A 27,783-nucleotide genomic window follows, 5' to 3' on the forward strand; every position below is an offset into this window, starting at 1 on the left:
CTCGAGTTTTGGCCAGAATGTTAGTTTATAGCTCCCAGTAGTTGTTTTTTGACCAGATTCGTGAGATCCCACCACAGACACGCATGGCTTGGTATATAACAGAAGAGTAAAGGGCTTTAAAGGGCTTCTAGAGCTCTCAGTATAGCTCCCTCCTCTTCATACTTGGTGGTGGTGGCGGTTTAGTCGCTAAGTCGTATCCGACTCTTGCGAGTCCATGGACTGTAGCCTGCCAGGCTCCTCTGGGATACTCCAGGCAATCTCCATACTCAGTTTTGCTAATTTTAGTTCTCCTAACTCTGATCTGTCTCCTAGCTCAGTGAGACTGCTCTATTCTCCTTGGAAAAGCCTGGAAGAAAGCTGAAGTGATCGTAGGTCTTACCTCATTTGTTTCCCTTCTCCCGGGGTTCACAGTCCTGTGCTGCTTGTTTTCCAAAGTCCGAGAACAGTTTCTTACATTCTGTGCGGTTTTCCGGTCATTTATGATAGAAGAGCTAATCTGGTTACAGTTACCCTGTCCTGGAAGTTGCCTATGGGAGTCTTGTAGGCAATACATATGTTGATTTTAATGAAAGAATGCCTTACTTTTTCCGCATCTACAGGAATAACTTAAAATCTAAGCACTCCATTTATTTATTATGAAAGCACAGTTTGGAGCTTGGCAGGAGGCAAGGGAAACAGATTTTTCCAATCATTTATCCAGCTGAGAAATCTTTCACACAGATTTCTTCGGTAGGAAACAATCTCTGCCCTTACCTTCTTCTCAATTAGGATTTCTTCTGATGTTACAATCAAGAAAAACAAACAAAAAAAAAAACTCGAGGAAATGATAACTAAAATCAAGGAGAAAGTAAATACATGCAAACTTTCCATTATACTTATATAACTCTTTTTAAAAAAATTATAGGTCTATAAGGCCCAAGCCAACAATTAAGTGAAAACTGAATAGCAAAAAGGAGGCTTCTCCCAGGAGAAAAAAAAAAAGGTGATACCCCCAAATGTCTTTTACTCTGATACCAATATTCCAATTAACACAAGGAAATTCTTGTTTATTAGTAAGTCCTAGGGAAAGATGAAGAAAGTTTACAGAGTATAAGAAAACCCACTGAGTGTCTCAGTACCAGTCAATTTTCTTCACAAACACAGACATTCTTGTATGTTACAAACTTAGCAGACATGCCCCCAGCAGCTCCCCATGAGCAACTGATAATGGATATGAGAGGTTTACTGTTCTTATCATCTGTCTAGGGCTCAGAGCAGAATCACCTGCCTCCTAAATTCAGAAGTGCTGACCCTTTCAGAGGCCCCACACTGTACTAAATACCTCTTTTCCAGGAACCACAGAAACAAGCACACTAGTCTTGACTACCGTATGCTGAGGGTATGCAGAAGAGCACGTTAGGAAGAAGGTGCTGGGTTTGCTCTGTCATTACAGCTTTCAAGAAGTTCTCCTCTGTGGCTCCGCATGTCTTTGCTGAAAAGCCTCACCTGCTCTTGGCCAATTCCAAATTCGAGAAGCAACTTTTAAATGTTCAGTGTGGCCGGGCAGAGTTAGAGCAAGAGCCACTGACTGCTAACTCCTGGAAAGAAGCTGCTGGGCTGCTGGAGGATGCAGCTGGGAACATAAACTGGCAAGCCCAGTACAAATGTCCGGTTCCAGCTAATGATGACTGGGCCAGTCAACAGGACACACGCTGGGTTGGCTCCCACAGGCTGTGTTCTCAGGGATCTGGCCAAAGTTATCCAGCCCCAGCAACTGTTCCCTAAAACACAGTGATGGCCTACTTAACAGCACATCACAGCTGGAGGGTACTGGAAACTAAACAGAGAACCTAAGAATGCAGCCTGGCATTCGATGATGCAAGCTGGGCCCACGCTTCACAGGGTTTCTCCACCTTTATCCTATGGCACACTCCAGGCCTTTCCTTACCACACACTTGGAAAGACTGAGGTGGTCCCCTCCGATTGCCTAGAACCCATCTCCCCAGCAGCTCCCTTGTTTTGGAAGAAGATGATAAATAAATCAAAATGCACTAAGCAGCACTTCCACAGGCACTCGCCTCCTTCACTGAACGTGCACCTCATCAATCACACTATTGTCTGCTTGAAAGGCGAGCCTTGTAAATGTCATATCCACTCAGGCCCAAGGAGAGGCGCATCCAAATGCAGCAAGGAGTTTTAATTGGATAGTGTAATTAAACTAAAAAACCCCAGCAGACTCCCTTTGACAGGATAGATGAAGACCCCTTTTAATAGGGCTAGGAAACATATCTGTTAAAAGGACGAGGCACTGCCTGCTCCTGATTGTGCTCCAGAGTACTCTTATGAAAAGGCGATTCAATAACTGGGGCATTTAATATGTTAGAGTCGCTGTGTTTTGTAATCGAGCAGTACTTACCGTATTTGATCTGGAACTTAGGCAATAAGTCCTTGTCAGAGAGTAAAAATGCAACATAGCTTGCCCACCTGATGTCTGAAGTATCCTGGACCTTCTAGGAATCAACAGAGTCTGAGGATGTGGCTATGAACGCAAGCGCCTTACTTACTGGGGCAAGAACTCCACCTGCACAGTCAGGGACACCCACCCACCCACAAACCTCAGCGTGTAGCTCTTTCACCCAGCGGTAGCTGAATGCTCACCCTCATGTCCCTCCCGCAATCTCACGGGCCTCTAAAGAATATGACACAATTCCTGGGTCCCACCTCTTTTAGGAGCTGGGATACTTGTCACATCAACGTGTGTGTGTGTGTGTGTGTGTGTGTGTGTGTGTCTGTGTCTGTTAGAGTTACTCCTGTCAAGTAGGGAGACAAGAAATCAGGTGGTCAGAGGATTCAATGTATGAGCTGCAATGTGCCCAAGTTGATTTTAGTAACAAAACCAGAGTCCTTTTGCCAGTCTCCTCACTTGCCTTTATTGGGAGAAAGGGTGGGGGCTGTACACACAGATGCGCATGTGTGCAGACACGCTCACGCGCACACACACACACACACGAGGCGTGCAGCTTCACAAACAAAGTAACAAAATTAGTGAGAACAAATGAAGAGGTTCCTTTCTGCACCATACTGTCTTATAAGCAGACCATAATAATCCCTTTCGGAGAGAATGCTAGTGTCCCAAGGTCAAGTTCAGGGAAACTAGCATCTGGTTGGATCAAGAGCAGCTCTAAGCTGGGGCTCAGGTGGAGTGCGGAGGCAGGGTTTCAGACTCCCCCATGGAAAGCTTTCCAGAAACAGACACTTTGCTTTATTTACAAAAACCTGAAGGTCAGTCTGCCTGGGCCCTCAGACTGATTTTTCTTTTTTAAAGATGGTGAAGGGTTTGTTTGATGACTGCTTTTACTCCCCCATAAAGCCTCCTTGGAGCTCTGTTTGCAAATCTTTGAACACTCCTTAACACTGCTCTTTCACCATGGGTTGATAAACCCATTAAGAACATATAAGTGAAGGCTTATAATCTATGAAAACTGGATAGCGAATTAAACCATCAGATACTTTTAGCTTTAAATGAAGACTACATAACAGCAGTTCAGCCATCAAGTGGGCTATCACTTCGAGCCAGTATGAATTCTGCTGGAAAAGCTATTTTCGTGCAGATGTGGAATTCAGTGGGAAAGACTGACTCGTGTACCAACATCAATCAAAATGTCGACTTCCCTGGCAGCTCTCAACAGTCAGGCAGGTTCAAAGGTCACAGGATAAAGAAAAAGCCAAGCTCTGGTTCAGCTCTAATATCTCCTCGGTAGAAGTCTTGCAAAAGTACCCCCTTCTGTATTAGCCCGGCTTTCATTAATCTTCTTGCCATCTTCTTTAACTAGTCATGCAGAACCGCTCGATAGCAAGACGTATAATGGGGAAGGCCCTGTGCCTATTACGGCGTTAACATTCTCTTAAGCCCCAGTGCAACAATGGAATGGGGAGGCAGAGGAAATCTGCAACGGCAGGGTGCAGTGCAGGCAATTCAATTATAGCCAGGGCTTACCTATGTACTCCTGACCTATAAAACACAAGAGGCCTTTGTGTCTAACTGGCTCGGCCATTAATGTTGCTGAAGATCACAACAATGCTGATCTTTCCTATTTAAGCTAAATCAATGTGGACAAATCATTATTCAGTAGCTTTAATTTAATTAGTAAATTAAATACACTACTTTACAGATCTTGTCAAGTACTTATGAAAAGAAAGATTCATTTAAGTGGGAGGTCACCAATAAACCCAGCGAATTTAACTCAAAACCTTAACTGAATCTCAGCTCAAATATCCAGCAGGTTCTATTCACCAGCGCTTAACAGTCTCCTGTAGTTTGGTTAACTCACAGTCTCAAAGAGTTCCTGCCCTGGATCCAAACAGTGGTTTGAACCACTGCCCCCGTGCCCCCCCCCCACCAAAAAAACCCCAAACAACCCCCCCACCACCCCCCAACACAACCAGCATCCACAGAATCTGATTTCCTTTAAATTATACTATTGCAAGAGAACGTAATCAGGTTACTTCTATTATGTTGCTTCCTTAAGATTTTATATCATCTATACTTAATTGAGATACAGAGCTCTTTTCAGCTATAAAGACGACAGCTACTTTATTAAAGTTTAAATCTGATTTCTTAATGATAGGCTGCTTCCTTTAAAGACTCTAAACCTGCACAACCTTCTTATGATAAAACCAGACGTGGCATCCTTGAGTCTGGTACTTTATTTAAATACAGCTTCAGAGTCCCTGATGGGTGCTAATTTCACAGAAAGGGTCCTTGCTTTTGTTTCACTGTTGAAATTTGAAACCAGGACTTAAAAAGAGTGCCCACCACATTTAAAGCCTATGTCTAGACCTTATAAGGATGGAGAATTATTTCTGAGACAATTCAACTGTGGTTTTTTTCTGTTGGAAACATTCTTCTATATGGTGTATACAAATCTTTGTTCAGTTAAAATGAATTCACATTAATTCATCTTTGAGAGGTCAGTGATATCCTTCAAAACAGCAAAAGATACCCTAAGGAGTGGCAAAATCTGACTTAGACATCACTGATTTGAGTAATAATAGCGGCAAACAGCATTTTTTAAAATCCAGAAAGGCAGAATTTATTCTTAATTTCTCAGGGCTGTGGACACACTGCTTCTTTCAACTAATTTTTGTTAAGAGTCCATATTTACATGTACATTTTTTTTTAAGGCATGTATCTATTTAGTGATTAAGTTCCAAGTCTTACACACTCACAGGGACAGAGCAATGAATCATCCCTGTGAGAACACAGCCAAAGAGGGAGAAGTTAGGGAAGGAGAGTGCCATAGCGTGGCTGTTTACGGAGCAGGGCTTCAGAGCCCGGGTCTTTCTGATGCCACAGTGTATGTAATTACATGTTTCACTGCAGGCGCTCTTAATGCTCAGTCCCTTTGCCAAGTCAGCTATTCTCATACATTTTGGATTCGGCATCAATTAAACTTGAGTTGTGTTCTTTATGACGACCAAATTAATGGTTTGACAGCAGCTTTCTCAATAAACACTGCAAACTGGCCATATTCGAAGGTTTTAAAAAACCATTTCTTTTCTGTTCAAAATTCTGACAAACATGTCTCAAGTAAGACTGGGGACAACTTCATTATCCTCCAAACACTTACTGCCTTTTTGTAAAGAGGGCTGTTTAATAACACGTCTGCTCTGTTTTCACAACTAAATTATTCCAGTTGGTCACACGTTCCAGTCTTCGGCAAGACACTTGTGTTATAAGAGATAAAAACATGAAAAAGGAAATATATTGCAGAAATCAAAAAACCTTATCTACTTCTAGACTCTCTCTCTTTGCCATAATTCATTCAAGAAGGCCCCAAGAATAATTTTTGATGTAAACTCAGCTACAAACATACATCACTATGCTGATAAAAATCACAGGCTAAACTTATGAAATATAGTGACTTTCATTTCTTTAGTGCTGTTAAAATAACTTTTTTCTAAGGTTCAACAGACACAGAAGATAAAAAAGGGTTGCCATTAATCCTTTAAAAAAAAAAAAAGCAGCAGCAGCCCCATAGATTAATTCTGTGGTCTGATGATGGTTTTGAAGATGAACTTTTTAGATTAAGTCAATGAATTAATTTGATGGAGATACTGGAAATCATAAAACAGTAACAGCATCAAGCTGATTCACTGAATACACCTTTGTTTGGACACTTTACAATATAAATGTCGTTGAATAACTTTGGTTTCTAAACTGTGGCCTCATTAAGTTCTATTTCACGACAGTAAACACTCACCAAGAACAACCCTGAAGGTGCTGAGCTAGGGGACAAGGTTATGGAAACCAGTCTCTGGTCTGTGAGTTCAGCATGGAGATGCGGGTAGGAGAGAGGGTCAGACCTCAAACACACACAGTGTATGTGAGGTGCTTTACCAGGGGTGTGTGCAAACTCCAGGGGGCAGAATTACAGAAAAAGTCTTGACACTGGGAGCTGGATCTTGACAAATGAGGGGGCTGCGTGTGAGGAAACGGAGGTGTCCACAAATGAGAGAAAGGGTCAGGTTGGAGGCGTATTCCAGGCAGAGGGCAGAGCAGAAGCACAAAATTCCACATGTGATTGTGTGCTGGTAGTTCAAAGAGACCACAGTCCAAATTCAGGACGGGAAATTATGGGCCACTAGCCTGAAATAGTCAATGTCTGAATTTCATTTTGTGAGCCTGCAACTTTCAAATATATATATATATATATATATATATATATTTTAAAAACAGCAAAATCCTTTTTATCAATTGACTTTTTCAAGTGCAGAATCCACAAACTGGTTGGAGTTAAATGCAGAATCCTTTGGGTGAAGGGGAAGCCTCATGCCCAACTCTGCCCCCTACACACACACACCCATACATATACACACAAACACACAGACACACACATAGGCCCTGGCAGTTCCCCGAGAACCCAGAGTTTTAAGGGACATGGTTTGAAAGTGCTGTGATGGAGACAAGGATTCAGGAAGTGTTTTACTGGGGCAGGCAGTGTGCCTCTCTGCTCACAAAGGGTCACAGTTCTAGAGTGAGAGGGGGAACCTCTACCAAGACCTACACGTGCAGGTTTTACACAGAACCATCCAGTAGGTCTGAGCATACGACAAAGACTCTCCTGCTGGGCTGTCAGTACTGAAATGGCGGGGCCCAGGTCTGCTCTGGATCCCTAAGACTTTGGAACTTGGCCTCACCCTCAGAGATGTGTGAGAAGTACTTCTTGGCTGAGTAGCCTCAAGAGGCCACAGGAGGGTGTGGCTGTCCATCTCTGCTTTATTCCCTACGAGGCTGGGCGTGTTACATCCGTTACCTTCTGATGCCTGAAGCCCAGCCCGGCTCGCATAGTGTCTTGGTAGGAATATAAGGGAAATCTGAATCTTGTTTCTAGCTCTTTCCCTAACCTTTCCACTCCAGCATATCCCCCTAGGTAACATGTAAATGGACTGCCTCTCATTTCTCAGAGACATGGCACATTTATAAAATGTTACTTTACAAAGCATCTTGAGTTCTTGGGAAGAAAGACACTAGAATGATGACATCTTTATTGGCTGACTAGCTCGAGGGAGAGGGATTAGGAAAAAGATGTTTGTCTAAAGGAGGAGGGAATCTGGCGGTCTTTGGGCAAGGGCCCCAGAGCAGCAGGCGGTTTTTCACCACTCCTTCTGGCAGCCATGCTGTCTCTGCAGTCCCCCGAGGCCTCACTGGGACGACAGGACGGTGGGACGGTGCGGGGGTGGGGGTAAGCATGGCCTTCCTCCTTTCCCTGCACCACTAGGGTCCCCCTTCCTGCTCAGCTGTAGGCTATGGAGCTGAAAGGAGGAGACCATGTAGTACGGCTGGATTCAACAAAACAATTACACACCCCCGCATAAACGAGGCCAGGTGGGATCCAGGCCCAGGTTTTGTTCTTTAGGCCCCTGTTTGGTCGGTTTCATCTCAAAAACTGGAGCCACATTACAGACACTTGCTGGCCTTTAGATTTCTTACTGTTCCCTGTATTTGTTCCCAATTTAGCAGACACTGGAATCAAGGAGACTAACACAAATTGGGTGCTCCAAGTTACTGAGTTGGAAGCTACGCTACTGGGGTGCGTGCTGGGTGGCAACATTCTAAACAGGCTCTGAAGGCGAGAACCAGCAAATCAACAAATCCCTTCTTCCATGGAGGAGTATCAGTGTGATCTGTGTCCTTTCTGTCTTTTCATGGGACTGAAGTCCTAAAAATGATTAATCTAAAGGCTATCCTCAATTACTGAACTGCAAAAACATATATGCTACAATATACACTTGGACTGTATCAACTTTGGTAATTTAACCAGAGGCGTGCCAGCCCAGCAGTGATCTCTTCCACAGCACCAGGCGGGGGTTTAATTACGAGCTGGTAGGTCATGCAGCTGCCAATAATCTGGAGGGTGTTGACACCTCTGGCATGATGGATATCTAAATCTAGTCTTCAGCTGCCACGGGAAATTCTCCAGCTTCCCTCGATCTGGCCAGGAAGGCAGGCAGGTCCGGGTCTGACTGGTCCAACCCCCCAAACAGGCAGAGGAAGGGAGCATAAAGTGAAATGAGGGCTCTGGGGAGTGCAGATTCCTGGCAGGAAGCTGCCCCCAGCCCCCAGTCCCCATTGAGGGTGGCGGTGGGGGGGCACTGAGGTCAGGGGCCGCTGTGAGTGCCTCTACTGCCATCAAGACTGAGCGGAAGAGGGGCCCGTGTCAGGCTCTCGGTACCACAACACAATCCCATTTGATTAAAAGAAATTTCTGGTAATGAATTAAAGAGACCCAAGGAAAAAAGGACACGGTGGCAATATATTCTCCTGGCACCCAGCACACAGAGGGGAAGCGGGGGGAAGAGAGAAAGGAGACATAAATAAAAGGCACTACTCACTGGGGCTTTTTTCCTCTGCAAGGTCACAGGCACAGAGCAGGTCAGAATCGATCGAGATGGGCTTCTGCTTAATCCAGAACTTGGTGCTGGCTTTCTGACTCGTGACAGGGTCTATCTCCACTTTGTCTCCAGAGATACCTGTAAGGCCAAGGGGAGGACAGAAGAGAAGCCACGAGAAGTATGAGGTGTAAGTGATTTCAGTGAAATCATCTGACCTGTTTTGTAAATCCTAAACTGAATGAGCATGAACTCTCCCTAGGGTTCGGGGAATGCCATGGGCTTCTTAAGACAGATGTAAGGAGACTCCAAATGGCACGGAGAAGATGCCTGTCTGGCCTCCTGGGTGAGTGAGCCGGGGTCGGGGTTGGGGAGAGGGGCAGCAGCCAAAATCCATATATGAAGGTATGATGAAGCCTTCCTTCTTGGAAAAGATGTAATATAAAGCTTACCTACATATCGTTAGTGAAATACACTGTAAGGTAAGGTTCATCTAAACAATTCTCATCCGTGGTCTCTGCTGTGTTTTGTTGTAGAAGATCTGGGTTGGGCAGGCAGAGCTGTCAAATCACCTATGCCTAAGCAGTCAGGCTACCAATGAAGAGCTTCTGACCTGGAAAAATCTTCCACACCAAACACAGGAAAAATTTCTCTCTCACTGAAGAACTCTCTGACACTAAGTAACTGTCCACAGCATATTTAAAGGAAGTCACAGGAGGACCACAAGGTGCTTCATGTAAAACCTTCCAGGCGCACGGCTTCAGGCTGTGGAGGCACTGCTCCTCCACTAAGGGAGATAGCCCTGGGTATGCACTTTATCCGACAAAGGCTTTCTAACAGGGAACCAGAATGTTAACTATGGGGACTTCAGCTTTCATTTTCAGAGCCCTGAGAGACATAACACACTGCGCAGTGACCGGGAGCAAAGCTGTCGGGAGAACCGTGACAGCGCCAGGGAGGCAGGGTGTCCTGGGACCACCTTGGAAACCACAGCCACACTCTCCTGGATCTCCGAGCAGACGGTGCCCAGCCTGACACATAACATCTAGTCTAGAAGCTCTCGTTTCCCTTTTACTGAAAACTGAGGAATCTGTTCATGAAGTGAAACGAAACCCTTCAATATCCTTCCAGAGTGGGCCCCAGAAGGAATCTTAAAAGTAATTAATTTTTAAGCCACAGTGTCAAGGTCAGGGTCAAAGTGAGAACAAGCAAAATGAAGATATAAGAAACCGTTAAAATCACCGCATCTACATTCTGTAACAGAAAAGACAACCAGAGTTAACATATTTCATCCTATGGATCACGCTCAGGAATTTTAAACTATCACGGGAGAAAACTTGGTAGGCCAAAAGATAAGGCAGATAAAATAGCTACATTAAAAAACAAAAACCAAGAGACCACAACGACCAGTTGGACCACATTTAAAATTAAAAAAGAACAGATATACAAAATCCTAGTGATGAGTTGTGCTATGCACTCCACTCATCTCCCTTTTATTTTATGAATAAAGAAATCCCAGATAGCAGCCAGACAAAGGCAGGAGGCTGAAGAGACTACAGCACCGTGTCACCTGCCGTATCTGAAGGAGACCCTGCAGTTCAGTTGCTTAACCCCAGTCATTACCGTGTGGTCTTAGGAAAAGATGAACAATTGGTATTTTTTTAATTAATCGAATGCCGGAATTTGTCATTAGGCATCTTTCAGGAATGCCATATTTCAATTAGGCATAATGTCATCAGCCCAATTGACTCTGGACGTTCAGGTCTAGATGATTTCAGGAGGGTGAGAATGTATCAGGAGACTGATTTTATTACATTTCACTTAAAATAGATTATGACTACCCAGTCACATTCTTCCCTCCAATTTGGTCATTAATTGTTAAAGATCTGGACATTTCTACAGTTCCCTGAAAGAAGAAAAGTACTTACACCATGATTGTTGGTTGTAAGTGGCTCCCCCCTCCCTACCTTCCTCTGCTTCTTACTTTGACATTTATAAAAGTCAAAACGAGTAGAGCAAAATAAATGTGCATATCTCTTCTGTGGAATAAACTCTGCCCCACATTCCTTTCTCAGAAAGGGAGGGGGACGATCGTCATCAGAGAGACACGGCTTTAAAACCTTGTTCTATGGCCCTGCAACTCCTGAAGCTGTAGTCAGTCAATATTGTTAATGTAGCTTGTTAATTTGATAGGATTTGTCAGGTAACTCCACTGGAAAATTATATAAAACTGTTCCAGATGAAAAGATGATAGTGACATGAATTAAAGTGATAGAACAATAGTGGAATATAAACCAGAAATGACACCCAAAGTGGCTGTTGATTTATTGCCGTACTGAGTTTGGTTCTGGGCTCCCATGTATATTAGTGCTACAAATCTGGGTCCATTTAGCAGAGGGATGCGCATACATACATCACCAGCTCCTGCTCCAAGCCAAGGTCACTCCCCATTGCATCAATCTTTTCAACAGAGCCTACTTCACAAAGCAGGACTTTTGTAACCATCTCAGATGTAACAGACTCTCGTCCTCTTTCATCTTTCTTTTATCATGTAAAGTACACTTTAACTTCTATGATTTTTATCTGCAAATTGTTCCTGTAGAGTTCATCCATTATGGGCTGTATCTTAGCATCAGTAGCCTAAGCTGTTCCACCACGAGAACACTTTCCCAAACACACCCTTTCCTGGGGTTAGTGTGCAGTCACCATTCAGCAAGGGGAACCCCCAAGTCTGTGGTTTGGGGATGAAGATGTGGGAGTTGAATGCATTAGGATCAAGACAGGCAGGCAGGTGGAACACCACTGAAACAAGCGGTGTATTTCAAAACAGCTGCGTGGAAATCAGATTTTTTCTGAATCAAATCACATTTTCCCAGTGACTCCTAGTTTCAGAGATACTTTATCTTCATTTTGGATTGATCTGTAATTGGCAGGGGCTCCCAACACTTTAGTTTTAACTTTCTCTGCCCTGCAGGCTTTCAGTCAAGCAGTTAATGATCTGTGAAACACTTGCCTGCCTAGAGGAGTCACTATTTAAAGAAGCCTGTAGGGGAATCTCTCCTGATGGGAAAAATCCTTTTCTACATTAAATAATCTCCCCCTCCTTGAGATGTGTGTGAGGTCTGGCTTCTTAAAGCGGGGCACACGGCCTCACAGGACCCTGCTCGCTCCTGCCGGACAAGCGGCAGCACCATCGGAGCCCACTTTACTGAGCACACCCAGCCTCCACTGCGGAATTCAGCCTGAAGCAAACAGACTTCTCAGGCCCCGGCCTGGAGCTGAAAGGACAAGGCAGCCTGGTGGAGAGGAGAGCAGTTTGGAGGCTGGTGCTACAGGCCAGGTCGGGGGTAAAGGGTGGTGAGGCATTAACTGGCACCAACTCTGTGCCAGAAAGGGTAGGAACCCCTCATGTGCACTGATGCCAATCTCACAACCACCGGATGAGGTCGGTTCCTGTGTTTCCCTCTACTTTCTAGATGGGGAACTTGAAACCATGGGGAGGAGACGTAACTTGGCCAAGTTCACGCAGCTGCTAAGGGGCAGAGCCAGAATGGGAAGAAAGCCAGGTAACCTGGTTCCAGAGCGTGTCCTCTCAGCCCCAGCATTATTCCCCCAGAACTGTGCGAGGTGCTGTAATCCATGCTAGGAGAGGGGAAGGCGCTGGTCTAAGGCTGGGGAGGGTCTAAGTGGGAAAGTCGTGTTCATACCCAGAGCCATCCGGGTCCTGAGTGTGGGACTTACCCCATTGCTCCTCACCCAGACTTTAGTCTTCTCTCTCCATTTTCACCAAGGAACAAATAATATTCAAATGTGCCAATAAATCGGAGAAGGCAATGGCAACCCACTCCAGTGTTCTTGCCTGGAGAATCCCAGGGACGGGGGAGCCTGGTGGGCTGCCGTCTATGGGGTCGCAGAGTCAGACACAACTGAAGTGACTTAGCAGCAGCAGCCAATAAATGCACACCTTTAATTTTGTTCATATGTGGCAAACTGAAGCATGAAGTGCTATCAGTATTCTGTTCAACCGCGGAGCATGGTTCTGATTTCCTCGGCTGACATTTTTGTGTCAAGTCTCTGAAGAAAGGGATTCCTTGGTGGCTCTGCTGGTAAAGAATCTGCCTGCACCGCAGGAGACCCAGGTTCAATTCCTGGGTCGGGAAGATCCTCTGGAGCAGGAAATGCCAATCCACTCCAGTATTCTTGTCTGGAGAATCTCATGGACAGAGGAGCCTGGCGGGCCACAGTCCATGGGGTCACACAGAGTCAGTCGGACATAACTGAGCGACTAACAATTTCACTTTCTTCTGAAGGAAAGGCAGAGGCACTCCTTGAAGTGTCGTTTATGCATGATTAACAGGCAATTCAAATGATAAATATATGCCCAAGAAAAGAAGGGAAAGCTGGTTTCTATTAAGTTTACATTTCTCTAACTTAAATGGCCAACAACAGAGGACTAGTTAAGACAACCATGTCGGAATACAATGCAACCATGAAAAACTGTATAAAAAAAGCTCTGATTTGGAAAAATTCTTATGATGCTAGGTGAGAAGGACAGGGAAAATATTTATAGAAAAGAGGTCAAAAGGATCTGCTTCATTGGTTAAGTCAACTCTGGCCAGTGGAAATTTCACCAAAATAAAAACAAACAGCATTTTAAAAGTTGACTTTTTTGGTGGGGGTTGGTTTCTACTTTAGAATTCAGAAAGTGAAAGTGAAGTCGTTCAGTCGTGTCTGACTCTTTGCGACCCCATGGACGGTAGCCTACCAGGCTCCGCGGTTCATGGGATTTTCCAGGCAAGAATACTGGAGTGGGCTCCTGTTTCCTTCTCCAGGGGATCCTCCCAACCCAGGGATAGAACCCGGGTCTCCTGCATTGCGGACAGATGCTTTACTGTCTGAGCCACCTAATTTTTAAAACATGAGAGGAGAGGAGTATGTTAAATTCTATAACTGGTAATGATGAGAAGTGATCCTAAATTGGAGACGACCTCCCCCGAGCAGTCCTCAGGTAGCCACAGGGCTGCAAACGCGGGTGCCACTCTGACCGACGGTGCCTGGGAGGCTCAACTCCAGCAGGCTCGGCCAGTGAGGAGGAAGACAGGACACAGGCTGGCCCGAAGCGGCTAGGGCTGGCCCCTTCCCTCGGAAACAAGGGAGGCCATTTGTCTCCTTTACCAGCTCTCTTCCCCAACCCACTTATCCAAAGCCATCCGTCATGACCTTTTCATGTTCCCACTTCTGACAGCTTCCAGATACAGTGAGTCAAACTTCACTGGGAGCAAACTATCACACCAACTGTCAAAGCAGAAAACACTGCCTGATTGCTGTCCTACATCAACGCCAGCGTATAAATCCTTCCTTAACAAGACAGCCCAAAATAAACAAAAATGCAACTCTAACGTATATACGACTCTCTGGGGAGACGATTTGTCCAAGGCCTTAGAGTTATCACCAGGAGACCTGCGTCTGTTTTAGCTAACTGAAAGATTTCCCTAAGAAGAAATTAGCCCTATGTGTTACTTCTGCTAACACAGACTGGGCACCTACCCTGGACAACCTTTGTGCTGGGTCCTTTCATGTGTAGCAACTTATCACAAGCTCAGCCTATCTCTACCAGGAAGGCAGGAGCAGCCCAGTTTGTGTTTTAAGGCAGTGGCCTAGAGGTTACGGACAGGGAACTCTGGAGTCAGACATTCCTGATCCGGACTTCGGGGATCAGCGTCCCTATTTTCTAATGCTGTGATTTGGGGAAACTTGCTAAAAACTGGCAAGAATAGAATCCACCTCATGGGCTTGTTATAAGGATTGAATGAAATAAGACTTGTAAAAGTGTCAGCAATAGTGCTTAATCCGTAGCTAGTGGCCTTCCCTAGTGGCTCAGATGGTAAAGAATCTGCTTGCAATGCACAAGATACCGGTTTGATCCCTGGGTCGGGAAGACTCCCTGGAGAAGGGAATGGCTACCCACTCCAGTATTCTTGCCTGGAGAATCCCATGGGCAGAGGAACCTGGTGGGCTACAGTCCTTGGGGTTGCAAAGAGCGACTGAGCTTGGGCTTGGGCTTGGGCTTGGGCAAGACTGAGCAATTCACATATACAGGGACACCTGCTACTGCTTCTCGTGACTGCTGTTATCTGGAGTCAGGCACTAGGCTAAGGGGTGTGACACAGATCAAGAGGTGATGGTCAGGACACTGAGTGTGAGCTTGGAGAGTCACGGGAGGGGTATGAACAAGGGACCTGGCAGGCTCTAGTCTGGGGTGAGGGTGGGGGGTGATTCTCTTGGGGAGCCACTCTATACCCCAGTATGAGAAGCACCAGGATCCAGAATGACTGTCCAATTTCAGAGACCAATGCTCTCAACCCCATGAATCCTGGCAATAGCCTCCTATCCCCAAGAGGGCAAACTTCTTCCTGGCAACCTCCAAGAGTTCAATTCAAAGTCAGGAAGAATATTTTCACACCTGAAGTTGTGGAAACCCTGGTGCTAGGGAACCCCTGCCCTGCATGGTCTCCAGGTCATTAATCTGGAGATCTTGGTCTGCTGATGTTATCCTGGGCAAAGTGGCAGTCTCCCTTGGTGAGCCTGAGCTTCCGCCCTTGTAAAATGGGGAAACAGTACCAACTTCCAGGGTATCATGAAGGTAGAATGGCCTAAGCATATAGAAAAGAGCAGAGTGCCTGGGACATTATAAGGGCTCAACTGGTATCAGAATTACTACTAAAAATGACTGTGGAAAGGAGAAATGACATACTTGTCCAGGGTGACTCATGTTAGTAAGCAGCGACGTCGGGGCTGAAGCCCGGGACTATGGGACTGAGTCCACGTGTTCTGACCCCTAAGCTGTTCCCTACCGTCCCAGAGGGGCATGCGTGACTCTTAGAAGGCACAGCCCCACTCAGGGCACGCTTAAAATGCCCTTCCAAGAAGTTGAAACACCAGTTTGGCAAAAATTAGGGCATTTAACATTCCACACCTCAGTGTATTTCCCGAGTTACTGTTTATTTGCTCAGACATCATGAGGTGTGGTTCATTCATCAATTTCCTACAACCGTGAGTCTGAGACTACAAAAGCCCCACCACTGGTAAATCCCAGCATCGCTTTTCACACAGTTCTGCAATCCTCTTGTCTTCCGGTTGCCTACAGCCTGCGAAAGCCTGGAAAAGCCTCCTGGGAGGGCCACTGAACAACTCCTTGCCAGAGTGGATTTTGCTAAATCTATATAGCAATCGATTGCATCCACAGAGCAGGCAGGGAAGTCTTTGAAACTTTTCTGAATTTACACACAGGATCAGATACACAGGCTGTTTGGGCTTAATGAGACCTGAGAGATCACCCAGTCCGGGACTTTTATTCTCCATACAAAGAAATTGAGGCTCAGGGCTGGGATATGCCTTGTCTGATGTCACCCATTAATGACAGAGCTACAACATAATTCATATCCCCAAATGAATAAGCTGGGGCTTAAAAAGATCCAGTATATCTCATTATGCACTTTTATAATGATCAAATGCATTGCAGTATAAAATGCACAGTCTCCGACAATTTATCAGGGATCCAAAATGAGATCAGTAGAACCTTACATTCTTGAGATCAAGTGGATCACTGGTTCTGTTAAGTGGATAAACATCCCAAAACCACTTGGGATCCAGAGCTAAATGCGGCCAATTTCAATGTATGATCAGTTAGAGACTTGGGGACAAGTCTGCTATACTTGACTAGACCATTACCCTTGGAACGCAAACTCAGAGGTGGCCTGACCATGAATGAGACCATGTCTGTACAGAACTCAGTACGGTGCTCAGCACAAGGCGCTTACTAAACAAGACCTTGGACTATTTAATCTCAGTAACACCCATCCTTGGATGAGGGCGAAATTCTTGCTGTAGAGAAGGCAGTTGCAAAGATTTTATACTGGGAAGTTAGGTTCCCAAACTAAATATTCTCCTGGTAAATACATGGTTTCCAGGGGGTGTTAGTGGTAAAGAACCTGCCTGCCAATGCTCATTCCCTGGGTGGGGAAGATCCCCTGGAGGAGGGCATGGCAACCCACTCCAGTATTCTTGCCTGGAGAATCCCATGGATAGAGGAGCCTGGTGGGCTACAGTCCAAAGGACTGCAAAGAGTCAGACACGACTGAAGCGATTTAGCAAATATACCTCAGGTGAACTTAAATGTGAGGAAGCAGTAATGTTTCTTAAGAGAATTTGTAATTAATCACCTGCAGAATGAGGAAACAGCAGATCTTCCCCATACTCAGTACACCGGTGGAGCTCAAGTGCCAAGGATGAGGAAGTGGTAAAAAGAATACGGAACCTTGGTCAACTTTCAGCTATCTGATTCCCATTCATTTTCATTATGCCAGTGGTTATCCACTTTTTCCAGTTCTTAATTCTTTCTTAGCCATCTGAGGAGCCTGGCACATTGTCATTAGTAATCCTGGATTACCCAGTAGGGATTCTCAAAAGAGAAGATCTGGGAGTGGAAAGGAAAGCATACAGTTAGAAAAAGTCCCTCGAGTTTCTGACATTTTCCGTCAGGAGATCTTCCCTTAACTTGATCACTGCATTAAGCACTAATGTGGTAAAGACATTTTTTGGAGGAAGTCTTGATAGTGTCTGCTTGCTACTTCACAGGTTCACTAGGATTTGTTAAATTCTGTCCCAACTTTTGGTTCAGAAAATGTTGCCACAATAGGAAGAGAATCATCATTTATTACTAGAATTTGTTACTAGCTTATTGTTACAAGTACTTAGAACGTTAGAATTTGCATTCTCAAATGACTCAGTGGATCCAAGGATCTTGGAGCTAAGCACAATGGATGTCTCCCCATGAACATTTTAGTGTCTCTACACGGAGAAGGGTTATCTCCTTAGTATTCAATCTGAGATGGAAACATGGAAGGAAGATCAGGCCGTTTTTAAGACCACACATTTCAGGACTGTGTCATTACTTGAACTGTACTCCATAGGTACTCCAGAGGAAAGCAACAGGGATGCCGTGTTACTACTTTTAGTGTCAGAGTTAGCCTGAGGAGTAATAAGACCAGGCCACAGATACAGATTTCACCCAGGCAGTCCTGTGTTGTAATGTGTTTCTTAAGTTTGCATGCTGTGTCTTAAAAGTAACACTGTGATAAGGTCTTCTCTTGAGGGCTGGCTTGTTGGTACTGACCAATGGATTAAATGACAACAGATGGCAAACACGCTGCCTCTCGTCATGTTCAGGCCCAGGGCAGGCATTTTTAATCAATCACCGAGTTGACCTTGCTCTCAGATGCAGCTTGAGATGCTACCTTAGCGTGATGCTCCAGGCAGCCATCACAAACCTGATTGGAGGTGGTTAAAGACGAAGCCCTCTTTGCTTCTCTAAGGTATGTGCTACTGCACTTGATACTTCTGTTAACAAACTACTGTGATCACAAGTGTTGTGATTACGCCTATGGACTATTTCATGAAGAGAGAATGGATGTAACCATGGAAACTTCTGGTAGAGATTATTTTATAATCTTACACAATAATCTCATGGATGGAATTCATGGTATATTATATGTTCAGTACTATATTCTTTTAGTGATATGGAGATGGTCAATACTGACAATTGAGAAGGTGAAGGGCACAAGTTAGCACAAGTGGCATGGCCAGCATAACACTTCTCAGCCTGAGACCCTGTGCTGGGAAAACCAGGCTGACCTGCCCAATCAGTAAAAACAAGCCTTGGACAAAGAGATAAGGGGCAAGAAAGTCCTTTGAATACTGTGAGACTGCATTTCCCAAACTGCACAATTAAGAGGAGATTCTGAGCCAACAGATCTGGGAAGAGGCCAGGAGGTGGTGATTCTGATACACGGTCATGGTAGGAACTGCTGCTTTAGGGTACCATGTAAATGAAAGGCCTTCCCTGTCTTGATTCTTACATGGGTTTATTGGCAGCCCCCTGGCTGGTGTGTCATAATTAATTCAGTTTCTGTAAGCCAGCTAACAGGAACTTATTGATAGTATACCATGGACTTCTTAGATCATGGCTGGCATTCGCCATCTGATCCTTTTCTTTTTTTAACTTTTTGACCACACCATGTGGTAAACACAATCTTAGTTCCCCAACCAGGGACGGAACCTGTGCCCCTCTGCAGTGAAGTCTCAGAGTCTTAACCATTGGACCATCAAGGAAGTCTACCTTTTGACGCCTGTAGAGTCAGTTTCCCTAAACTTACTTCAACCTGCTACCCAACCTTGGGATGTTTGGGTAGCAACCATGTCTTAGTAACCCACTCCAGTACTCTTGCCTGGAAAATCCCATGGATGGAGGAGCCTAGTGGGCTGCAGTCCATGGGGTCGCTACGAGTTGGGCACAACTGAGCGACTTCACTTTCACTTTTCACTTTCCTGCACTGGAGAAGGAAATGGCAACCCACTCCAGTGTTCTTGCCTGGAGAATCCCAGGGACAGGGGAGCCTGGTGGGCTTCCATCTATGGCGTCGCACCGAGTCGGACATGACTGAACCGATTTAGCAGCAGCAGCATGTCTTAGTGCCTGATCCTGTGGTCAAGCACACAGGAGGTCAAGTTAATGGGAAAAAAATCTCAACTTGGTATAAGTTCAAGCAAGGTCTACACTTAAAGGGCATCTGTACTTTTAGGCCTACCACGGAAGGGAAGCAGACAAGATGAAAAAAAATCCAAAATGTTTTTGGGAAATATAGGAACAGTCAGGCATGATGGGTTTGTCTGGTGAGTTTTCTGGGCTGGTACAGCAAGGATGGCAAACAGATTTCAGCCTAAGAACCAACACCAACTGATTGGCGGGCACTGCTTCTGGGCAGTGTTGGAAAGGATTCTGGGGTCAGGTCTGCCCAGAGGGAAGAGGTGCCATGATTGGTCAACAGTGGGAATGGAGGAGGGACTAGCAGCACACACGCTACCCTGACACTGACCTCCAGACGCCAGGGGAGGGAGAATAGTGAAGGATGCACAGAATGTTTGGAAGGGGCCAACCAGAAGTAATCACTTCCTTGGTGAAGGGACTCTATTAATGACCGAGGCGTCTGTCCTGTGATGGACTGGACTGAGTGTATGGGATTGAGTTTCAGTCCCAGTTCTGCTCCTGGGATGGATATCCTACTGTGTATGCGATGACTGAGGGGGAGGGCAAGACAGTACTTGTTAAGTAACAGCTAAGTGCCAGTAAGCACTAAGTGCTATATATACATCACAGGATTTCACTAACTCCTCCAAATGTCAGTTTTCTGTCATGAAATGGGAATAGCATTGTTAATGTGTTGTGTCAGTTAAATAGGGTAAAGGGGTGAAAGTTCATTGTATACCATACGTTGTTATAGGAATAGAGTATTGGTGCAAGGAGGATCTGCTTTCAAGGAATGATCCTGCGGTTAGCCAGAGGCCTCAGCCTCAGACAGTCATGGGTTCTGATCTCAGCTTCAGTACTTACTAGATTTCCCCTACACCCCACTTTTCTCACATAAAAAAATAGAGATAATATCAGTACTATCTAAAAAAGTCCTGTGATCACAGGAGACAATGCATGCAAGAATGACCAGCAGAGTGCCTGGCATATAGCAAGCATTTGATAAATGATATCTGCTTTTAAAAATTATAGAGCTTCCCTTGTGGCTCAGCTGGTAAAGAATCTCCCTGCAATGTAGGAGACCTGGGTTCGATCCCTGGGTTGGGAAGATTCCCCTGGAGAAGGGAAAGGCTACCCACTCCAGTATTCTGGCCTGGAGAATTCCATGGGCTGTATAGTCCATGGGGTCGCAAAGAGTCAGGTGTGACTGAGTGACTTTCACTTCACTTTAAAAATTATAATTTTTCTTGTTAATATTATTTAAAAAGATTAGATTGTTGCCCCACATTTCATGAATGGCCTCCAATAAAGTTTTTCATTCACATAAAATTCTGGTGGCAAGTCGATTGAATCTGGGGTCTTGCAGATCAAAATCTGAGCCTCTTATCCCCTGACTTCTGCAGAAACAAGTGGCAGATGGTAAAACTGGAGCATCGGTCCCTGCTCCTCGATCGGGAGGCAGGCTGCTGTGACGGCCCCGTGGAGCCCGGGGATGCCGAGCCGCGGCAACACGTTCTCAGGTACCACTCCCTCAGAGTGCACGGCTGGTCTTCTCTGGGATCGGCAGCACTGGGGGTGACTGCCGCACACAGACACTTACTGCTTAGAACTTGCCACAGGGGGCAAGTGAAATCTCTGCTCTGACTGACACAGGATGGACGAGCGGAGGAGACCATCCATCAGTGTCAGGAAAGATCTGAAGCACCTGGCTAGTCAGTTGAAATAAAATAAATTATTTACTGATCTCAGAATCCAGCTGCTCACTTGACTGCTCATAAAGAGTGTGTGCTGCCCTGAACTTCGCAGTTGATTCTGTTTCAGAAAGGAAGAATTTCCGGACTGCTGTGTGCAGGCTTTTGTTGTTGATGTGAGAATGAGAGGGTGTTACCATTTGCTTTCCAAGGAGGAAGTGTGTATCTGAATTCATGTGCATGGGAATAGGAAGTGGACTTACTCACTGCATGATATAGTACTCATTGGCATGGTTATCCGACTGTCACAAAATCACTGTACTTAAGATAAATTAATGAAGCTTTTGTTTATAATGCTAAAGACTAAATTTAGATTCATAATGGAAACAAATGCTGATACCTATTTTAGAAGTGCCTCAGTTGTGACTCTCCACCAGAGGGCGCTATGGGTGTCACTGGAAACATCCAGAGCTGACCACAACCAGCTTCCCAGTCATCTTGCTTCTGAGAACCAATGCTCTAGAGAGATACTTGGGTTACCAGCATCATCCACACCTACTTGACAAGTCCATACCATGACTTTGCCAACAGAAAGTGAAAATGAAAGTCAATCCGTCGTGTCCAACTCTTTGTGACCCCATGGACGGTACAGTCCATGGAATTCTCCAGGCCAGATTACTAGAGTGGGTAGCCTTTCTCTTCTCCAGGGCATCTTCCCAACCCAGGGATCGAACCCAGGTCTCCCGCACTGCAGGCAGATTCTTTACCAGCTGAGCCACAGGGAGGCCCCTTGCCAGTAGAGCCACTACCTACTCTGAGTGATCTGGTTAAATACTTTCAAGATGGCGGACCAGGAGAGAAAGCAACAAGTAAAATAAACATTAAAGACAGGATAACACTAAGATAAACTCCTGTAGGCCACTTTCATACATAGTCCTGAAAGGTAAACATTATAATTCTCACTTCATAAATGACAAACATGAAGACTGAAAGAGGAAGGAACTTGTCTAAGCTTAGGCTGCAGGTAAGCGGTAAAGCTGGGATTCAAACCCACTGTTCCCTGCAGAGTTGGGTGTCTGGGCACAGATCCTTTTGTGAACTTTTCCCTTTGAATGAATACACAGATCAGAATCTGATGAATTCAAGTTTGCCTTTTACCCTTCAGAAAAAATTTTGGGAAAGAAGTCCACACTATCGGTTATCTTTCCAAGGCACTGCTTTCCACCTGGGGAAAGAGCAGGCACGGGTTTGCTGATTATGCTCACCTGGGAGAATCCCCGCCTTGTACCCTGGACCTCTATCTCGACTGCAGTCAGGCTAGTTACTGGGCTTCTTAAAGTTAGAACCACTCAGAAAAAGCAGACCTTCTGTTACTGAGAAAGAATTGCAGGCAAGCACGAACGATGTATGGGTAGCACTTTTATCTTTGCAAACTTTTAACTGAGGATATACAAACAGAAACTGCATAAATCCTAAGACTATATAAAACCTGACTTTCCCACCAAGTCTATAGAAATCATGTAATCGGCACCCGGACCAAGAAGCAGAACTTTCCCAGCACCCCAGATGCTCCCTCGCCAGTCACTGTAGTCTCTTCAGCCCTGGATAACCACTGTCGTTACGTCTACAGATTATCTTTGTGTATTTTTGAATATTATTATATAGATGGAACCGTACAGCATGTACTTTCACCCCCTTTCTGGCTTGTTTTTGAGCAGCCTCATTATTTTTACTTCTATGAGAGATATCAGAAAAAGCACCTTTAGGAAGAAAAACTCTGAAGAACTTTGTGTTTTAATAATCAACATTAAATAAGCCTTTTGTACCATTTTGGAGGTTTTCTGTGAGGAGGGATAAAGAGGTCTACAGAGCAGGAAAAAAGATGGGTTCTGTGTGTTCTGTTTCTAAGATACTGGTGCTAATTTCTCTATTTGGTCTGCCATAATCACCATCATCTTAGAAGCTGATGTTTACTGAGCACTTGCTATGTGCCAGGGCCTTTCTAAGCATTCCACATGTGATAAGACATCTGGTCCCCATAATCACCCCATCTGTGAGACAGAGACTATTACCTTCCTCTTACAAAGGAGGAGACTGTAGCTTTGCATCACTTGCCTGTGTTGATAGACCTAACAAATGAGTCAGGGTTTGAACTGAGACTTCTAACTCTTGAGTCTGTCCTCCAAGCTTCTACTATGTTGCATCTCCACTAATAGATCTTACTTAAGAGGGTCTACCAACTGCCAGGCCTTGGCTAAGCTCGATGGAGTATCTGACTTGTTCCCCACAGTAATCCTAAGAAGCTGGCACACTCACATTCCCATTTAAACAGAACAGAATTGAGGCTCAGAAAGATTAAGACATTGCCTAATATGGCTGGTTGTTGACAGAGTCACAATTGAAACCAGATGTGATGCCAATGCTCATCTCTTAATTACTAAGCTACTGACAGCTTACTTCAAGCTCCTGTCAGTCAAGCTGGTAAGAGATATTTGAGAGATTTTTGAGACTTATTTCAAATTAGCTGGACTGATGCCCATGTAAGAAAAGGTTTTATTATGAGACACATATGAAACCTTTGTGAGAAATAGAACATTCATGAGTCTTAGAGTTAGAATTCAAGCTTTCTCCCTGTACACATGAAGTACAGGATGCCCAGGAAGGGGTGCTGTGGTTGAGGTCCCAGCAGAGCCAGGGAAGAGGCCAGCTCCCTGACTGAGAAAGCCAGGTACCTGTACCCACTGTCCGCCTCCCGTTGTCCTGTTAGGAAACGGGCACTCACATTAGCCAGACCAGGATTCTACCCTGAAACCACCTGCTGTGTGAGTGTGGGCATGAGACGTCACCTCCCTGCACCTCATCTATTTCATACCTTCTCTGCCAGACGGAGACAGTAAAGCACCTACATTTTAGGTAGGTTACTAATGCGTGTGCAGCACTCACACGTGAGGACACCTCTGGGTAATGGCCATGAGGAGGAGGATGGTGTGGTGTTCACATCATGCTGACCACCATGGCACTCTTGCTACTCCTGTTAGGTTTAAGTCGTAACAGACATTCAGTGCTTCGTGGAAACAAATTAACCCCACATATTAACTGAATTTTAGTTCCAGATTATCTGGTTAGGATCCAAATATAGCTTCTGAGATCATTAAAAAAAGCCTCCTGAATAAAGACATGAATGAATAGCAATGAATTCATGGAATGAGAACAGGCAAGTGGCGATGTTACAAAGCAGTTCTAAGGAGAGGATGTGAGAAAATTACAGAATGGAAATTATGGAACTCCACAGAAGTCAATCAGTTTGAAAAGAGTCTCAAGTTAGTTCTATTTCTAATCTTCTACTTCATAAAAAAGAAGATAAGACAGAGCACTCAGGTGGCAAAAAGGAGCGCCTTTACATTTCATTGTTTCAACATGTGCTCTGAAAACAAACCACTGCTCGTCACTCAGGCCACACAAAGCAGCGGGCGGTTTCTCTCCCCATGTCGACTCCGACCGCTTACAGAAAGTCTGTCACCTGTCCACACACTCACCTAACTGGACGTCGGTCGTGAAGCGGAGTCTGTGGATCATGCTGACTTTGAATGACTTGTAGTGGTGGCTGCTCAACATATCCTGTACTGTAGCTATGTCAATCTGCGAATCCTCCTCGAAAACCCCGTCTGCCCTTGAACCTGGGGAGGAAAAAGCAGTTTAACACATAAAGATACATGAGGCTTGGCAAATGGTGTCTGCTTTAAAATGCTTTGGGATAAATTAAAATAATATGGGCTATTTAATTTGGAAAAGAAAAGGCTGAGCGATGACTTAATAATGCCATTCCAGTAAACAGAGAACGGTAACATATTAATCACTCAACAATTAATTCCACAAACACTGCCTAGTTCTATGGCAGCCCCTTGGCAGGGCAGCAGCCATACAGAGGGCAGAAAAACCCCTGCTCACCAGAAGCTCTGTCTCCACAAGAGTAAGTCAAAGTCACAAAAACATGGTTACTCAGATTCTTGAATCTTTTTTTAATAATTTTCCTGATCATAAGAGTAATCCATGCTCCTTGAAGAATCTTTGTCCTTTCCAAGATTCTCAAACCGTCTGTTTATCAGCTCCGTGTCCCGCGGCCCACAGCTTCCACGGGTTCAGCTACTAGCCTGCTTCCACCCAGATGGCCGTGGCAGTCTCCTCAGTGGCCTCCTGGCCATCAGGCTCCTCAGCAATCCAGCTCCTACAGGACTTTCCAGTTTGTCTTTCTAAAGCTTTGATCAGTTATTCACTCATCAAACGTCTAATCAGAGCTTTGTGCACACCAAATACTCAGATACTGGGGACAAATAAGAACACTGGAGCTCAGAAATCCTCCCTGGCTTCCCAAGGCCTCCTGAATGAAGCACACTCTTTTCAGTCAAGCAATCAAGGCTGTCCAGTCTTACAGAAACAAAAACTTCCCCCTTGTCACTTTTCACACACACCTTCTCTAAGCAGTTCTCAAACTCCTCAGACTGTGTACAGGTTCAGGCTTCTCGACTTCTGGGCCTTTGCTTATGTGGTACCCTTGGCCTAGAACATCCCTTCTGTCAAAACTCTGCCCAGGCTAGTCAGACTCCAGCTCTTGCTGAATTCCACAGCAGCTGGTTTATACTGGACTCTGGAGCCAGGAAGACCTGGGCTCAACTTCTGGCTCTGTCGCCAAGAATAATGCTGGACATGTGACTATTTCTCTGAACCCTAGAATCCGCCATCCATAGAACATCAAAATGTATTGAAAGAATGCATTCAAGTCTCAAGACAACCTGGCAGGTAGTTCCTAGAATTTTCATATCATACAGATGAAGAAGCCAAGGCTTTGGAACTCTTGTCACCCCCCCACTCCTAAGTCTGGAATGTGGTCCTCTGAATGCGCAGCTGCTGGGGGGAGGACGCACCTGTCTAGAAAAGGCCAACCAAAGGGCGCCCGAGGCCTTGGGATGAGAACCCAGAGCTGGGTCCACAGGGAAACTGAGAGAGAACTCCTTGGTACAGGGTTGGAGGGATGTAAAACTCTAGGTTTGGGCATAAAACTGGAAAATTCTATTATGCCTGCCAAATACACACTTTCCTTTCCACAGTTATTGTTTACAGGGCAGGCTTTTAAGTCAAAGCTGGCTTCTGATGCCTTCACATTGAACTGATTTATTAGGAACTGGATGTTCTATTTCCAAACACAACAACTCTTCCCAGCCTAGACCATCCTAGCACCTACAATGATGTGCTCCCCTCAGAAAGGCTGCAGCCTCACCTTTAAGCCTCACCAGTCACTGGATGCCTGGGACTTGGTCCACATTTTGCCTTCTCTGTCCAGGCACCCTTCTCCCCTTTCGGCTCCCTCCTGACCTGTTCCTCCAGGCCTCCTCCCCATCCCTTCGATGAGCTTAGCTCAAGTGCACTCCAAGGAACCCTGAGTCTAGCTCAGCTCCTCCTGTCACTGCACCCTGCATTTCCCTTCAGGTTATTTATCACAGATAGTAATCGCCCGTCTCTGCCATTAGACTGTAACCCCAAGAGCAGAGACAGAGTGACTGCTTTATTAAACACCATCGCCCCGACCCTGCTAGTTCTACCACGTACAGAATAAAGCAAGAGCTCAACAGCAATCTACTGGATGAATAGCAAGCACTACATCCTCAGGATCGGAGAGGTTTCGTGACTTAGCCAACGTCACATTGCTAGGGCGGGCGCAGTGGCATTCAGCCTTTGCCCTGCCCCCTTTCTCTGGAACACTTGTGATTTCGGATAGAGATGCTGCGATCATATGATTTCCCTAGTAATATCCACATTCCGAGCCAAGAGGAGAAATTAAGGTATTGAATAGTTATCCACTTTCTCTAAATATACCTTTTACTAAAACAGAACTGCCAAGATGTGTTTATTTCTATTTTAGAACCTCCTAAATTGAGAATTTTGGAGAAATACTAAAATCCTTTCATGTTTTAAATCACTGAAAGCCATCTTTTCTGAGAAAAATGCCATTATTAGATACAATCTAGCTCAAGAACTTCTGTTTTCTTTACTAATTAGTATTTTCTAAATATTGCAGGTATTTGATTTGGAAAGAGGTAACAGTCCATTTATGCTAAAATGCCAATTATTTTTTTTAAAAACCATACTTAAGAGTTTTACATTTTATGATGTTGGATTAAAACCAATTTAAAAATTACTATAACGTGACATATAATTTTTTACTGAGCAATTTCAATGCCAGCTGCTAATAAAGCATCTTAGCTGTAAATGATAATTCAGATGCTTTTAGATAAAGTGGTGCATAAATATGGCTAGAAATTGATTTAGCTTCTTGCAGAAGCTACTGAAGAATGACACATTTTGTTTAATACACCAGCTAATGTAGTCCTAAAAGCTCAAACAAGTGCCAGTTTTCACTCCTAAATTTGCTGTGGGAGATTAATGAAAACTTTATATTTTGCTGAAATGTTAATAATGGGCAGATGAGATGATAGGATTTTAGTAGAGGTCTTAAAGCTATGGAATAACCAGCAGGGCTTGTCAATTTCCTCGTATTAATTTTGTTCAAGATGCAGATAGCTGGAGCTGGCTCAATGCACTAATGCTTCTCGCATTGACCTTCTACTCTCTGACAGTGTA

At 44.9% G+C, this 27,783-nt stretch overlaps 1 protein-coding gene across 8 annotated transcripts in view; it reads right to left on the minus strand.

Moving 5' to 3' along the window:
- The window catches only part of MAPKAP1 (mitogen-activated protein kinase associated protein 1), a 239,815-nt gene that overhangs the window by 20,333 nt on the left and 191,699 nt on the right, over positions 1-27,783 (minus strand). For all 8 annotated transcript variants that reach the window (XM_018055771.1, XM_018055769.1, XM_018055770.1 and 5 more), the window contains 2 exons: positions 24,684-24,824; positions 8,875-9,012 (listed from right to left, as the gene is read on the minus strand). In XM_018055771.1, the coding sequence (XP_017911260.1) occupies positions 8,875-9,012; positions 24,684-24,824 (279 nt within the window). The remainder of the gene's footprint in view (positions 1-8,874; positions 9,013-24,683; positions 24,825-27,783) is intronic.

This window comes from Capra hircus, chromosome 11, assembly GCF_001704415.2.
Source record: "Capra hircus breed San Clemente chromosome 11, ASM170441v1, whole genome shotgun sequence".
Taxonomy (NCBI): Eukaryota; Metazoa; Chordata; class Mammalia; order Artiodactyla; family Bovidae; genus Capra; species Capra hircus.